Raw genomic sequence first — 15,197 nt, 5'->3', positions numbered from 1 at the left:
TGCTTGTGCCAATAAAGTAGTTTCTTGCAGAAAGAACAGCAAAACTTATATTTCATCATTCTTCCATAATTACACGAGTAAACAAAAAGTACATATAAGAAAGTGTAAGAAACGGTGCATGCATGTAATCTGATATTTTTCACAACAAACACCATTGTAGCTTATAGGAGATTCTCTATCTTTTCACAAGCCATGCTTCATAAATCATAATTTTATGGTTAGTAATAGAGGAGAATCTCCCTTTTCGACAACAAAGGAATGAGATATTTTGTTTGAAGAAGTAGTTATTTCCACAATATATGTTCCATGGTATCCTCTGAATTTGAATTCCCCATGCCCATCGATATGTCCATCAGCATGCGACAACCACTCTTGCTTCAGAGCGAGATATCTCCGACCAGCTTCATTGATAGTACCGTCAGCATCAACCAAGTGAGAGTTCTGTCTGAACATGATTAATTCCCAGAATCCCCAAAGAACAACTCCCTCCACGGAGGGATGTGCATAGGCTTCACGGAGGACCACCTCCAAGTCATCAGCACGAACATATTCATTAGATGCAGAGACATCCAGTTCAGTAAGCCAAATAGGGAGACCCAATATTGCCAATTTATCCAATGCAGCACATATGATCTCTCCCACTGGATGATCAATATGACATTGTGTACCAATTCCCCCAACAGGGGCACCTCGTTCTTGCAGATCAAGGATTTGCTGGATGTACTTCTCTGGAGTAGATTTCGGATCACACCCATCTTCAACATTATAGTCATTCACAAAAAGGACTGCAGAAGGATCAAGTTGATGGGCTTCTCTAAACATGTATGCTCTGATGTCTTTGCCCAATCTATCTTGATAGAAAGACCCATGAAGCATCTCATTATTGACATCATGGTGCCTAAACTTACCTCTATACCTAGATAATAAACCTCTTAGGCGATCCTGGACGGCTATCATCAGACGGTTGCTATCTAATGATCGAAGCCATGTCTGAACAGCATCTTCCACTTCCCAGAAGATGCAATGGCCTCTAACCTCTTTACCATGTCTTCTACAAAAATCAAGCATCTCATCAGCATCTCTGTAGTTAAGCTTTCCTTGCTCTGCCTCAGTCCAGTACCACTTCAACTCATTCTCAAAAACAGCCCAATTAAAGTTCTTAAGGAAGAAATCAGCATATACATCATTCTCAAGGTTCAATCTGCCTATGCATGTTCCAAATGGAAAGCTGTTATCTGTCTGTCTTATCCTTAAAGATGCACCGACGACACTGCTAAGATCTGGTCCTTCGAACTTTAAGACGACATCACGCTTTCGTACCTGTGACACATGCATGACAAGTCATTTAGTGAAACAGTGTTGAAAAGAACTGGTAGGTCTATTTTCCTCATCACTACAAAATTTGCAACATGCAACACTAACATGAATTTTGTACAATTTATGATTTTTAGAAAAGTAAAGTACCTTCTCTGTCTTTTCTTTTAGATGTTTATATCGTGCTTTCCTATCGACAGGAAATATCAGGAGACCCATAACCATCAGGTCAACACCTGGTGAAGGACCTTGAACATAGACGGTAACTTTGGCTGGCTGCTTTTCAATCCTAAATGATCCTCTAACTTCATACCATCGGTCAGCATCTGCTTCAACTTGGCCTCCATTGACCCACTTACTGTCTACACCTAGAGCAACATTGACATGTTGACTACCATTTGCTCCTGAGCCAACACGAACCCAAGCAGAAACTTGGTATGTCAAATGTAGCTTCAGCTTGTCAGTGATAATTTGAGAAGGACCCATCCAGGTTTCAGTGCGATTAGTAGTGAGGATATAACGGTAGCTTAGATGTTGGTGATGATCATGAGAATCCCTTGAGACAGAAGGAACCATATGTGGTGATTCCACACATACGCTTAGTCTACATGAACCAAGGGGAGCCCACCCAGACAGGCCATCATTGAGAGTGCTGTTCTTGATTATATTGACTCCATACAGAACATTCTGCAGAAAAAAAGGGGGAAAAAGGAAGAAAGAAAACTTCAAATGAAGTTCAAGAAAGAAGTACCATTATTCAGGAATCATATGGAGAGTGTTGAGTGGAAACAAACAGACAAGATAAAATCGTAAAGTCATTTATTGATGCATAGGCTCCAATGTCAATGAGCTACTGATTCTGTTGAAGATGTCAAAAGGCATTAGCTATAATGACTTTTGCTTTGAAATTGTAAAAGTGGAGGAAATTGATGATTCTGTAAATATGATTATCAGTCAAATTTATATGGATGTAGCAGTTGAGGAGATGTTGAACACCTAAGCTGTATCAAATTGCTTGATGTGATTTTAGACACTTGATAATGTAACAGTAGATAGCCTACAACTCCACCTACTTGTTCTTGCACTCATGAAATGTGCCAGGATTTCATGCACATTGATAGAAACAAATTTTGCACATTGATTTGTGTGTAAGATGCTTTATGGATGGACAAAAACCAGCGACTAATAGTGATTAAAAGAGAATAAACATACAATATTAGCAATACTATCAAAGGGAATATGATCTATTTACCTCAAGATTAGGTACAGGTGCAGGTGGAACTTTAGTTGCACGAGTTATTACTAAACTATCCAGAAGAATGTCTATTCCCGCAGGAGGGCCCTCTAAAAATATGACAGCTTTTGAAACAGCACCATGAAGGAGAAATTTTCCTTGTAATTGCACCCATTCCTTCTCTGATGCCTGGGTTCTTTAAAAAAAAATGCAGTCAGGATTCAGGAAGAAATGTCACTAACCACTACGACAATTTTCTCAATATAAAACTACTGAAGGGTTCTTGACTTCTTGTGTAAGAATCACAATGATAAATGATGGTTGTTGATAATTGAAACTATTAAACTCACTTGGCAACACTTATATATTGTTCACGGCCGTTTCGTGATTGAATCCACAAAGTGGCCTTGACATCAGCATAAGTAGAATTCCCAAATATCCGAACAAATGCAGACACCTCATATGACACCTTTGGCTGCACCCTGTCAGTGATTTCCTGCTGGATTCCATTCCAACTTTGGCTGCGTTGAGTTGCTGAAGCAAAATAATTTCCATTCAAAGGTAATATTTTTCTGTGTCCAGCAGATTCATGTCTAAGAATCTCGCATCCTCTTCCAGACCAATTATTTAGACCATTTTCAAATCGAGGGTTCTGAATGATTTTTTCATCTCCAGCAGCGAGAGGCATTGTATTCACTTCCTTGCAATTAAAAGATGCATATTATTCTGTTTTAGTAACAAAAGTAAGGAATAACATATGACCACAGAATAATCATAAGTCCAAAGCTGAAAGTGCTTACTTCAAATTGCTTAAGAGCGGAGCAAGAAATAGTGACAGAATCTATGAGCAGGTCCACGGAAGGAGGAGGCCCTTCCAAATAAAACACAACAGACTTGGGCATGGTTGTCAAAGAAAAAGAGCCTTCCAACTTCACCCAGTGTTCTTCAGAGGCTAACACCCTGCATTAGTCAATCCCATCAGTAACTAAAGATCTTCAGCAAGCAGTATAATTTTCAAGACTAGTACCTCTCAATACATAAATAGCTTGTTGAAAAATCTGGATACTTTAATCTCAGGGTTGCCTGGACTGCAGTTGATCCCTGAATACCCCCGTAAATTCTAACATATGCAGAAACTGCATACAAAGTACCAACAGAAATTTTCCCTGTAATATCTTGCTCTAATCCTTGCCAGTGTTCAGCACGTTTTGTGGCAACAGCATAATTTTCTCCCAAGTATCCTCTAACTCCATTAAGGAAACCAGACCACTCCGAAGCTACATATGCATGACAGCAGATGGGATTCCAGCAATATAACCCTTGGGAAAAGTCATGATTCGAGATAATGTTATTTGTATGAGAGATCTCTGAAGTAACCACTGTATCTGTTTTCTACAGGAGAAAAAGAAGAAGTTAGAAGGTTCAAAAATTATAAGATTGACCATGCATCCATGGATTATAATATCTTGGCCAAAGATTGTTGTGCATGTGGCGGAGCAACACATGGGAAGATTCCTAGAGGCAATCCACAGTTGATCCGCTCAATGAAGTGACGATCAGCTTGGTTGATCACCTAAGGGAGGGCCTCTATTACCACAGATCATATCTAAGAGGCACCCAAAAGTGTGTTGGACTGTTGACAGCACTTAACCCACTTCCCGTCCTTATGGCAGTTGCAACTTGCCACTTACTCACCGGCACAGCAACGTACGGTCTTTGCTAGATCCTGCTAAAAACTAAATGCTACTAAAAGCTTGACCATTACAAGAGCAACTCATATTTTTATATATCCCTTTAAAAGTAATAGAGCGAACTTATGAACTCAAGCAACAGCGGTAAAAACACAAGACAAGGGAACCAACTCATAAAGGGTATGGAATCCAGCGAAGAGGAGTCACAAGCTCTTTCACCAGCTTTAACCTATAGAGACGTTTTGAATGCAAAGTTTGTTGAGAGGAGAAAGAGCTTATGATTCTCATATCTGAATTAGTTCCTGTAAATGACTAAATTCCCAAAGGCAGGCGAAAATCATTCCTCAACAATGGTTGATAATCTATTACAACACCTCATCTCCTTGTAGAGAGATCATGCAAATTTTTTTATATCAGCGGATATTTGCTGTAATGTTCTATGTTCTGATGAGAGAAGCATGAAGTTTAAAAAGAATCCCCAGTGGATGTATAAGGCAATGCAGAAGTTATCGGATTGAAGGCAACACTATTAGCTGAAAATTACTGATAGACTAAGTACCTTACAATACACAATTGTAGAATCAATGAGCAGGTCCACACCAGGAGGAGGCCCTTCAAGATAAAACACTGCACGTTTTGGCAACTTTGCTAACGAAAAGGAACCTTCCAACTTCTCCCAGCACTCTTTCGAGGCTAACACCCTAGAACAACCAATTATGTTGGTGAGCTCTTTGACAAAAGCAAAACATACAGAAGAATAGCAAAAGAAAATCATTCAAGCAAGACCTTTCAATAGATAAATAGCTGGTAGAAGAATCTTGGTTCTCTAATTTCAGTGTTGCTTGAACTCCAGCAGGCCCCTGAAGATCCCCATGAATTCTGACATAGGCCAAGACTGTATATTTAGTATCAGGAGTAACTTTTCCGGTGATGTCATGTTCCAAACCTTGCCAATTTTCAGTTCGACTTGTGACGACTGCATAACTAGTCCCTGAATTTGGTCTTACTCCATGATGGTAACTAGATTCGTCTGAAGCTACAAATGCATTGCAGCAATTAGGATGCCATGAATTTATCCCTTCAGAGAAGTCATGATTGGAGATTATGCTTTCTGTGCTGCTATTGTGAGAATCAATGTTCACCTCAGTTTTCTGCTGGACAACATAGAAAGATATAATTTCCATGTGCTCGTGTCATGTTATGAACTTAGGACTGAAAATTTGGTTACTACAGAAAGCATGGGGCTGTTTGCTTCAGAATGCCATAGTCTAGCCAAAGAACTCCTTATCTTATAGATAGCATTACACTTAAACCTCAAGGCGCTCCCAACATAAATTAGCATATACTTATTCCTATTTATACAATCTTGTTTAAGAAAAAGCTTCTTAGATTAAAAAGTACGTCTTGAAATCTTGCGTTTTAAAGATCTCACATTAATGTGGCTATTTCTCCATCGAGAGTAATCTAATTCAGGTAAATAGACAAACTACTAATCTACATTGTACAAACTACAGAATTGAATCTAGTCTTCCAAGCAATACTGTTTTTCACCAAAATATTAGGATAAGGTAGTAGAAAACTCAAAAGAAGAAGAAGATTGTCCTTTTGATACTTTGCACAAGAAAGAAATAAATAAAAACTTAAAATTTTCTAGCCTGTCTCGCTAACCATTCCACCACATATAAATAGTACATGACTCTTAGTTTCCCAACTAAAGTTGTCATAACTCTAAGCTACAGAGAAGGTAAAAATTGACCTCAAAACCAAAGTGCTAATATTAGTTATTCTTAAAATTTGCACTAGAAAATTAATTTAACTGACAGGGAACTAGCTTAAATTTCAACATAAAGACCCTACTTGAATGAATCAAACAAAAGACAAATCATGCAGAATACCTCAGGGTCGATCTTGTTAGTACTGCTGCTTTGTGGATCACTAGATCTTCCATTTCCCTGCCATAGGTACAAGAAGAATACAAATTATGTCAAAATGATGTGGAAATACAAAACGAGGCATCGTCATAGCATTACATTTAAACCCCAAGGAAAAAGTTTCCTACACTAAAGAGTACATCTTGAACTCTTGCGTTTTAAAGATCTCACATTTAATGTGGCTATTTCTGAGAGTAATCTAGTTCAGGAAAATCAACAAACTACTAATCTACATTGTACAAACTACAAAACTATATAGTCTTCCAAACAATACCATTTTTCAACAAAATATTTGGATTAGACAGTAGAAAACTCAAAAGAAGAAGATTGTCCTTTTTATACTTTGCACAAGATAAAATAAATAAAAACTTTATAAATTTTCTTACTTGTCTTACTAACCATTCCACCACCTGTATATATATAGTGTTTTACATAACTCCTCGTTTCCCAACTTTTAGAGAAGCCAAAAGGTTTCATAACTCTAAGGCACAGAGAAGATAAAAAGTGACCACAAAACCAAAGCACTGATGTTAGTTATTCCTAAATTCTGCACTGGCCGATTAATCTAATTGACCGGAAACTAGTTTATATTTCAACATAAAGACCCTACATGAATGAATCAAACAAAAGACAAATCATGCAGAATACCTGAGGGTCGATCTTGTTAGCACTGCTGCCTTGTAGATCACCAGATCTTCCATTTCCCTGCCATAGGTACAAGAAGAATACAAATTACATCAAAATCATGAGGAAATACGAAATGGGTCATCGTCATATAGGAGAACGCAGGAGATTGGTCATAGACGCCCCACTATTACCTCAGAGTTGTTCATATTGCGAACGGTGCTTCCTGAGTCAGCTGCGGACCTCCTAATCTCCTACAAAAGAACAACTTCGATCGGATAAAATAATGGAAATCTATTGGGTCTCTCTCGAGTGGAAGAGATCTACCTCGGGTTTCGCGGCGCGTCTCGGTCCTCTGCGACACAGCGCCGAGAACCACCTCTTCATGTAGACACCAGCGCCGATTTCAGTCCCTGGTCTCGCCTTCAAGTTTAAGACCCCTTTCTTTTCTCTACCAACTTACCTACCAATAATCTAATATGAAGAGAGTGGTAATATGCTTTTCTTAAGGTGGTGGGTTTACTTCACTTTTGAGAGGATTTATTTTTTATTTTTTCTTTAGCATTACCACAAAGAAAATATATTTTTGCATACTACAATCTAGTTTGTATGATTTGCACCAAAAGTACACTTCATTTTTAATTTTATAGGAAAGACTTCTTTTACTCTCTTCTTTCATGTTAGCCTTTTAGGTTTTTATACATCCTTTTTCTTCATAATTTCCCCACATCTATGGGAATGATTTCCCCAAGTATTATTCATTCACCCTCCTTTCCGTTTATTTGGGACAATCTGAAAGGTGTGTGTCAACTATCTTCGGGACTATCGGAAAGGTGTGTGTCAACTATCTTCTCCTCGCAATAGATAAGAGTATAAAGGAAGTCTTGGATGCTTTTTTAAGGCCCGTTTGGTTTGAGTTGTCAAGTTCAGAAATCCTAACTGATTCAGCAATTAAAATTTTCTTTTAATACCTAATTAAATTTACTCTTCAAAAATTATAAAATAAAACTAATTAAATAAATTCGTGACTTAGCCTGAGATCAAACAAGTAGTTAAGAGTTTTGAGGTCGTAGATCGAGCTTAGATTGATCGACATGCTGTTATTTGTTATACCTTTACAGATTTGGTACCTATGTTTTAGTAGTTGTGTAATTTAGGGGAGTCAAAATGTGTCTTACTTCTTCTATATTTATTGTATTCTGTCAAACCTGTGACAATTTTTAACTAAGTTGATATAAAAATTAACTCAAAAATTGAGAAAAAGAAAGGAATACCCAGCTTTCAGTTCTAATTAATGGTTATTTGATTTTTTTAAAAAAGAAAAGAAAAGAAAACTTCAACAAGCTAATTCATTGCTCACGAATCCCACCTAGTTTATGAGAGAATAAAGTCCAATCATAGCAAAATTATGACAATATACACTAAGAAACATGGGTAAGCTCTTTGGGTTTGGATCCAATAGCAAATATTCGTTCGTTCCACTTAGCTAATTGGGCCGGTTTACTGGGGATAGACTTTGAACTTTGAGAAAGGCATAAGCCCACTTAGCTAATTGGGCCAGTTTATATCTAATATAGGCTAATTCTTTTTTTTAAATTTTTTATGAGTCCGAAGACTAGATATAAGTGGGGCAAAGAGCCAATCCTTCTTAAGATACTGAGATATTTATATCCTACCAAGTTTTAGTTCATATAGTAAGTTGACTAGTCTAAACTTCATATATCCTACTGAGCTATTTTTTCAAGCCATCTGTATCAACGAGCTATCAATCGAGTCAAGCTAAATTACTAAGCCATAAAATTATCAAATAATTTTTTCTATAATAATTATTTAGAATTAGAGTTTATCTTATAACCACGTTGATCCTCGGGGACGGTGAAAGAATTTTTCCATCTCACCCAGGAAAGAAGCTAATTAATGAGTCAAAGTAGGGAGAGTACATAAAAAGGCAATAACAATCCAGAGTTTTTGAACTCATTCCTATGTAGCAAGTTTTATTTGATCGATCCTTGAGAGTAGTAGCTATCACCGGACCGCATGGAGAGATCGCCAGCCAAAAGAGAGCCATCAACATCTCCACCTCCAAACAAACCTCAAAAGCTATACATCGTACAGCTGAGCAATTCGTTCATGTGATTACTAATATAGCAGTCACCCAAAAAGTGGTAGGGGACTACCTGCTCCTCTCTTCTCTCGCTCTCGCTCTCTGTACGTAAAGAGGAAGAGGAGAGACTCTCTCTCTCTCTCTCTCTCTCTCTCTCTCTCTCTCTCGCTCTTTGTACGTAGAGGAGAGAGGGGGGGATGGGCTTTTGCGTGTTACTGTGGGGCTGCTCAGAATCATCTGTAGTTTTGTACAAGCAAGAGTTACTATTCCTCTCTTACTAAATATGATAGGTAGGTAGCTTTTCATACAGGTCCCTATAGATTTCCGAATTTCTAGACTTGATATCTCTACTCTTTTCTTTTTAGTATATGAGTATATCACATCTGTACTTATTGTTTTTTAAGAAATTTCTAAAACAAACACTTTATATTTTATCTATATTATTGTTCACATCTTGTTAGATAATAAGATGTTTATTATTTAACGTATAAATATCCTGAGATTAGTTTTCTCGACGGACAAATCATCTGAGTTACTTAATTGTAAATGCAAGATGACCTTATACCCTCGAATTTTAAGGCCAAGTTAGGAGTATTATAGGTATTAAAAGAAAAATATTATGTAGGATGTTTTTAATAATTTTTCCTAGTTTTGTTTTGAAGACAGTAACAATAGTGGCAATAATGGCCACCTTTATGCAGGAAGGACCTGCTCGCTTCAGTGTTTCTTTGCAGGAAGAATCCCCACAAGCAGGGCTCTGTATAGGTCTCAGAGCCAATGGTATCTTCAGATTAGAGATGTTTGTTACTAATTATTACCTCTCTCTCTCTCTCTCTCTCTCCTCTTTCTTTTTTACTGTTAACATGGCATATTTGTACTACATATGTAATTATTTTTGAAGATATTAGAGATAGAGAGGGGCACATAGATCTAAGTTGGTGATGTTGGCCTCTCTCTGAAATTTTTGTGTCACTTTCCCTGTTTCTTGTAATCCCTGCTCCAACTGTTGTGTCCTTTTGGGTCCCTCTCTATCTGAATGCTGACCCCTCCACTGATGCCCAAAACAAAGCAGGGGATTTTTATGGTTACAGATGCATTCAATGCCTGGATTCATAGTACACCTTTCCAGGTTGCCCATTTGCACCTCTACCAGACCTCACAATCACCCTCTTAATCTCTACTACCATTAAAGTTCCAACACCAGGCTTACAAAGAATTCAACATCATTCGTATACAAACTCTCTCCTTTTTACTCATCATTCATTTACTCATTCAATCATACCCTCAGATGGGTCCCCTTTACTGCTCAGTCAATACATCAAGAAATGCCCATCTCCTCTCCTTGCTCCTCCTCTTGAGCTCCTTTCAAGCCCCCCTTCACTCTGCTGAAGGGAGAGAGTTGTGGAAGCTACAGGAGGTTCCAAAGGTGTGGTTTTTCTTTTTTAAATTTTTTATTGCTGTTATCATTGTTTTTATGCCAAAGTTTGGACCTTTAGTCTAAGAATGGTTTGTAAAAATGAAATGCAGGGGAGGGCAGAGGAAGGTATGGTAATGGTGGAGGCCATGATAGGATCCAGGCCGCCAAGTTGTCAGGGGAGGTGCATCTCCTGTGGCCATTGTGAGGCAGTTCAGATGCCTGTAGCTCCACAGGACGAGAAGGGTGGGATTGGACACTTGTTCAAAGTAATCACTTCCAAGTTTGATGACAGTTCCAACTACAAGCCTTTGAACTGGAAATGCAAGTGTGGAGACATCATCCTTAATCCATGAGACACCTCTTTCTCCTCTCCTCTCCTCTCCACCTTTTCCTGTGTCTGTCCTTGGGTTCTTTGTCTATATCTGTAACATAGTGACATGTATTTAAGAGTAGTACATTAGCATTACAAGTTTTCATCAATTTTGTTCTTGCTAAAGTATTGCTATCCGATTTCTGGCTAAATCTCATAGCAAGAGGAAAGATATCTCTCTCTCTTTGCCTATTCCAGTATAGACTACTCTTCTCTCTCAAATGCAAGGCTGCAATGATTGCAAAAAAGTTGACCTCCATAGTTTTCTCTATTAAAAAGCTAGTTTAAAAAATTAGCTCATTCCAGATGTGACATATATGGTTAAATCACTTAGGAGTTATGAATGATGCTTGATAAGGTAAGACTTTAAATAAGACATATACAAAGTATACATTAACAAATGCACCTAGAGATTATTTATTGAAAAGTACTACTAGAATTTCCTCATAAAGTCTTAAAATGTTGTTGATCACTAGGATATTTTACATGCCAGTGATAAGAACATAAATGCACAAAATTGTGGGTATTATTTATGTCATATTCATAGTTTTGACCTTGGGTACATTGTACATATGATTTCCAATGAAAACAACAATTCTTTGAAACTTTCAAGAACCCTAAAAATGTTCCAAATAACATGTCATTGGTTGATGCAAGACTTCGTATACCTTCTGCCACGTTCTCAGCCACTTGTATACCTGTATATATATATATATATATATATTTTTTTTTTTTTTTTTTTTTTTTTTTCCCTTTCTTTGGTCTTCATAATACAATAAAGTTTTTGATTTTAATACCCCCACCAAGAGGTTTGCCATTATATATTTGGAATTTGGAATTTGGAAGTGAAAGGGAGGTTACCCAACTAAATTTATTAGCACTTGAAAATAAGATGCATCTCATGCGCAAAACCAGGGGAATAGCCACAGTTTTCTCTAATGTAATGGTCAACGTAGATGAACTATGGAATGAGCTTTCACTGAGACATAGTTGAGAGAGAATTATGGAGACTTTTATAATAATAATAATAATAATAATATTGTTGTTGTGACTTGTTGTTGTTGTTGTTATAGTTGAGAGAGAATAAGCCTTCAATGACAACTATCGTTTCTCTATTTATCCCCCTCATATATGGCGAGTTAATGGATAAAAAAGAAACGTATAACCTTCTCTTACAAAGCAAAGCAGCATCAGAAAGAGGAAAAAATAAAGTCCACCTAAGAATTATAGTAGAACAGGAGCAGGAGGAGTCATCCTTGAGCCTATTTGGAGTTCAAAAGAAAGCAAAACGAAGTATGGACACTATTAGCTTTGGAATCATCCATAGCAGCATAAGCAAGAAACTTATTGCATACCTCATCACAGCCTCATCCATAGCCATTGCCATCACCTTCCTCTTCTCTAATGGATCTCAAGATGACCCAATTGCTCTCTCATCAAGAAGTGTTCGAGTCTGGCCTGTAAGCGTTCGTTGCATTTCTCAGTTGTAACCAAATGGTCATGCAATTGCCATGATCAAGTTACCCGCCAGGTGTTTGATATGGTTCTCGATGAGCAGGATCTGGAGTTGAATTGGAGGAGCATCTTTGCAACCGTCGTCGGATTTCTCGGCTCGGGTTTTGGCACCGTAGGTGGAGTCGGTGGCGGCGGAATCTTCGTTCCGATGCTCAATCTCGTCGTCGGCTTCGACACCAAGTCGGCCGCCGCTCTCTCCAAATGTAAGCAAATTCACATAGCTATACACAAAGTTAAAATAAATGTTTCAATCATTACGTATATGATGATGTTAAGGTATGATCATGGGGGCTTCGGCGTCGTCGGTGTGGTATAACCTTCAGGTTTCACATCCATCAAAGGATGTACCCATCATAGACTATAACCTGGCATTGCTGTTCCAGCCTATGTTGATGCTTGGGATCACAATTGGTGTTGAACTGAGTGTTATCTTCCCCTATTGGCTCATCACTGTCCTCATCATCATTCTTTTCCTAGGTTTGTTAGCATGAAAATAAATTCTATTCTATAGTACATGATAGATTTGTAATTGTAACTAGTTATATTGGCGATTCAGGTACTTCATCAAGGTCCTTCTTCAAAGCAGTCCAGATGTGGAAGCAGGAAACCATACTCAAGGTTGTTTTAGTATCCTTAGAAATTGTCCAGTTGGTAATTGTGCTTTGACTTATTTAGATTAGCCTATGGATGGTACAGATGGAGGTGGAAAAGCAACAGGAAAGATTGAAGTCCAGTGCAAGTGATGGTACAAGTAAAGATATTGGTTGATTATGATACAAATTTGTGTATGGAAAGACTGAGGTTTTTTTGTTTGATGCAGTGGTTAATGAATCAAAGTATGAGCCTCTCCTTCCTCAGCCCGCAAAGAAATCCAAGTTTGTAAGCATTTAGCAATTTTGTATGTCAGAATGCAAGGAATTATTAGCTACCTACATAATTGTTGTGTGATTTATATTTGTCCTTGAAGGATACACTAGTTTTCAACATTAGGTGGAAGGGGATCCTTGTTTTGATCCTCGTCTGGTCCTCCTTTCTTGTCCTCCAAATGTTAAAGGTTCTCCCTTTTGGCACGTTCTCCCTTTACAATCTGGCCTTTTTGGCTCTTTTGGGATGAAATGTTAATGATGGTCAGGTGGTGATTGCAGAATGGTTCAGAAATTTGCAGTCCTTTCTACTGGGTAGTCAATATCTTGCAGGTGAAGGATCTCAACTCGATTCCCCCACCCCCCCCTTCTCCATCTTTTATTCTATGACTGTAAATGTTATATGTGAAAATTGTGTATTCCATCAAAGTGAGGACAGCTTTGGATGATTCCAATCACATTAGTCCTGTAACTTTGCACAAAAAGAAAGGTTAATAATTTGATCAAATTTGACACAGTTTGATAAACTTGTTCAGGTACCAACTGCCATGAGTGTATTCATATGGGAGGCTATGAAGCTATGGAGGGAGAGCAGGGATAGACGGATGTGTGGGAACTGGGAGTGCGTGTGTGAAGCCTCTATAGAGTGGAATGCAATGCAAATTCTCTTTTGTGCCCTATGTGGCCTACTAGGTGGCACCGTCGGCGGACTCCTCGGCTCCGGTGGCGGCTTTATCCTCGGACCCCTCCTCCTTGAGATCGGAGTTATCCCACAGGTTAAGTATCACAAATGTAAATTTTGTTTTTCCATTTAAAGCATAAATATATAGGCTAATTGAGCTGGACAATATTGATGAACGTGGATTAAGTCTAATTAAATATATTTGGATGACACTTTTAATGGCCTAATCCTCTGTAGCCCCTAGTTGTAAGAATTTTTCTGGTGTTCAGTTGCTTTTGGGAGCCTGCATTGGCTATGAAGTCAGTTAGAAGATCTTTTTTTATATATATCTTTTAATATTAAAACCATGTGACTTGACAGTCGATCAATCGTAGGCTACAAAATGTACTAACTTTGCAATGTATATGGGCCATGTTGTTTTGATTGCAAAATGCATATGCAATGCCTGTCAAGTTGGTTTGTTTCATACTCAAACTTGTAATACTCACTTGCTCAGATTTAACCTAATGTGTTGAATGAACTTTGTTTTTGCTAGGTAGCAAGTGCAACAGCCACATTTGTGATGATGTTTTCCTCGTCCCTCTCTGTAGTGGAGTTCTACTTCCTCAAAAGATTTCCCATCCCTTATGGTATTTGCCTTCCTAACCATGGTGACAACCTTATTATGGTGCAGAAGAATGAAGTCTCATTGTTACTAGCTTTTGCATTGGCAGCAATTTATCTCATTGCAGTCTCAGTGATAGCTGGTTTCTGGGGGCAACTCTTTGTAAGGAAGCTGGTAAAGGCTCTTGGAAGAGCATCCATTATTGTCTTCATACTCTCCTCAGTCATCTTTGCAAGTGCTCTAACAATGGGTAAGGAGAGAAAAAGAAAAATCTGAACTCATCTTGATCTTCTCTCCTCCTCGGACACTGCATTAGCAAAATCCTCGCATGCTAGCATGCCAAATTTTAGGAGCTAAATAAGCATCAATAATGATATTTGATCTATGTACTTATCTTTAACTCTTCTTCCTTAATGTCAGGTGTTGTGGGAACTGAGAAGACCATTGCCATGATCAAACAAAATGAGTACATGGGATTTCTTCACTTCTGTGAGAAGTAAAATAGAGGAAAGAATGAAGTTTCTGTAGGGTCAATATCTAATTGACCTTATTTCAATAAACGTGTGAAAGTCTCGCATGTGTTAGGTCCTTGCTAACCTGCAAGAGTTTGCTCTTGATACACCACTACTTTGTTCTCCAATGACCAAACATTATCTCTATGTCAATAAAGTTAGAATCGCAATTTGCAAAGAGTTGAATTTTCTTTTAGCTGATGAGATTCTGTGTAGATATCTTGCACTTAAACAGAATGACTAGAAAGACGTGGCTTGGGCTGTAAATGCACATTGACTACTGTTTTATTATGTAATGCTTGCATAAGAGGGAAAGAATTCTCGCTGTTTTATTAC

At 38.0% G+C, this 15,197-nt stretch overlaps 3 protein-coding genes across 6 annotated transcripts; 2 read left to right on the top strand and 1 right to left on the bottom strand.

The window, feature by feature from the left end:
• Positions 1–26: 26 nt before the first annotated feature.
• On the bottom strand, positions 27–7,251 carry LOC140773588 (endo-1,4-beta-xylanase 1-like). Of its 3 annotated transcripts, none has more exons than XM_073116219.1 (12): positions 7,122–7,251; positions 6,989–7,048; positions 6,819–6,875; positions 6,135–6,191; positions 5,026–5,393; positions 4,799–4,940; positions 3,576–3,940; positions 3,349–3,508; positions 2,899–3,248; positions 2,567–2,744; positions 1,465–2,001; positions 27–1,320 (listed from the first exon to the last, which is right to left on the bottom strand). In XM_073116219.1, exons 1-12 carry the CDS (start codon positions 7,179–7,181, stop codon positions 205–207), a joined length of 3,450 nt encoding a protein of 1,149 aa, XP_072972320.1. In that variant the 5' UTR covers positions 7,182–7,251; the 3' UTR covers positions 27–204. The 3 variants fall into 3 exon arrangements, with proteins under 3 accessions (XP_072972320.1, XP_072972321.1, XP_072972322.1); XM_073116220.1 differs by having other exon boundaries at positions 5,026–5,390; XM_073116221.1 differs by having other exon boundaries at positions 28–1,320; positions 6,989–7,062; positions 7,122–7,198.
• Positions 7,252–9,581: 2,330 nt separating this feature from the next.
• Positions 9,582–10,668, top strand: LOC140773266 (EPIDERMAL PATTERNING FACTOR-like protein 2). The gene is made up of 4 exons (XM_073115744.1): positions 9,582–9,678; positions 10,028–10,089; positions 10,187–10,324; positions 10,426–10,668. Exons 1-4 carry the CDS (start codon positions 9,582–9,584, stop codon positions 10,666–10,668), a joined length of 540 nt encoding a protein of 179 aa, XP_072971845.1.
• Positions 10,669–11,823: 1,155 nt separating this feature from the next.
• On the top strand, positions 11,824–15,127 carry LOC140774218 (sulfite exporter TauE/SafE family protein 4-like). Of its 2 annotated transcripts, none has more exons than XM_073117121.1 (12): positions 11,824–12,145; positions 12,244–12,403; positions 12,477–12,677; positions 12,757–12,818; positions 12,897–12,945; positions 13,021–13,079; positions 13,168–13,254; positions 13,346–13,396; positions 13,600–13,839; positions 14,281–14,374; positions 14,444–14,599; positions 14,770–15,127. In XM_073117121.1, the coding sequence occupies exons 1-12, from the start codon at positions 11,828–11,830 to the stop codon at positions 14,847–14,849; spliced, it is 1,557 nt and encodes a 518-aa protein (XP_072973222.1). In that variant the 5' UTR covers positions 11,824–11,827; the 3' UTR covers positions 14,850–15,127. The 2 variants fall into 2 exon arrangements, with proteins under 2 accessions (XP_072973222.1, XP_072973223.1); XM_073117122.1 differs by having other exon boundaries at positions 14,459–14,599; positions 14,770–15,123.
• The last annotated feature ends 70 nt before the right edge of the window (positions 15,128–15,197 follow it).

Source organism: Typha angustifolia, chromosome 13 (genome assembly GCF_048772165.1).
Source record: "Typha angustifolia cultivar Huaian chromosome 13, ASM4877216v1, whole genome shotgun sequence".
Lineage (NCBI taxonomy): Eukaryota > Viridiplantae > Streptophyta > Magnoliopsida > Poales > Typhaceae > Typha > Typha angustifolia.
Note: the sequence above shows the minus strand (reverse complement) of the source record. Positions and strands in the feature narration are given on the sequence as shown.

Bases quoted from the DNA above. Each gene is read 5' to 3' on its own strand.
- LOC140773588 (XM_073116219.1), bottom strand. From the start codon at position 7,181: ATGAAGAGGTGGTTCTCGGCGCTGTGTCGCAGAGGACCGAGACGCGCC. The intron at 3,509-3,575 runs GTACTAGTCTTG...TGACTAATGCAG, and splicing joins AGCTATTTATGTATTGAGAG to GGTGTTAGCCTCTGAAGAAC. The intron at 3,249-3,348 runs GTAAGCACTTTC...TTTAATTGCAAG, and splicing joins CCGCTCTTAAGCAATTTGAA to GAAGTGAATACAATGCCTCT.
- LOC140773266 (XM_073115744.1), top strand. From the start codon at position 9,582: ATGGCCACCTTTATGCAGGAAGGACCTGCTCGCTTCAGTGTTTCTTTG. The intron at 9,679-10,027 runs GTATCTTCAGAT...ACACCTTTCCAG, and splicing joins TATAGGTCTCAGAGCCAATG to GTTGCCCATTTGCACCTCTA. The intron at 10,090-10,186 runs GTTCCAACACCA...TCATACCCTCAG, and splicing joins TAATCTCTACTACCATTAAA to ATGGGTCCCCTTTACTGCTC.
- LOC140774218 (XM_073117121.1), top strand. From the start codon at position 11,828: ATGGATAAAAAAGAAACGTATAACCTTCTCTTACAAAGCAAAGCAGCA. The intron at 12,678-12,756 runs GTTTGTTAGCAT...TTGGCGATTCAG, and splicing joins CATCATCATTCTTTTCCTAG to GTACTTCATCAAGGTCCTTC. The intron at 13,255-13,345 runs GTTCTCCCTTTT...TGGTGATTGCAG, and splicing joins TTGTCCTCCAAATGTTAAAG to AATGGTTCAGAAATTTGCAG.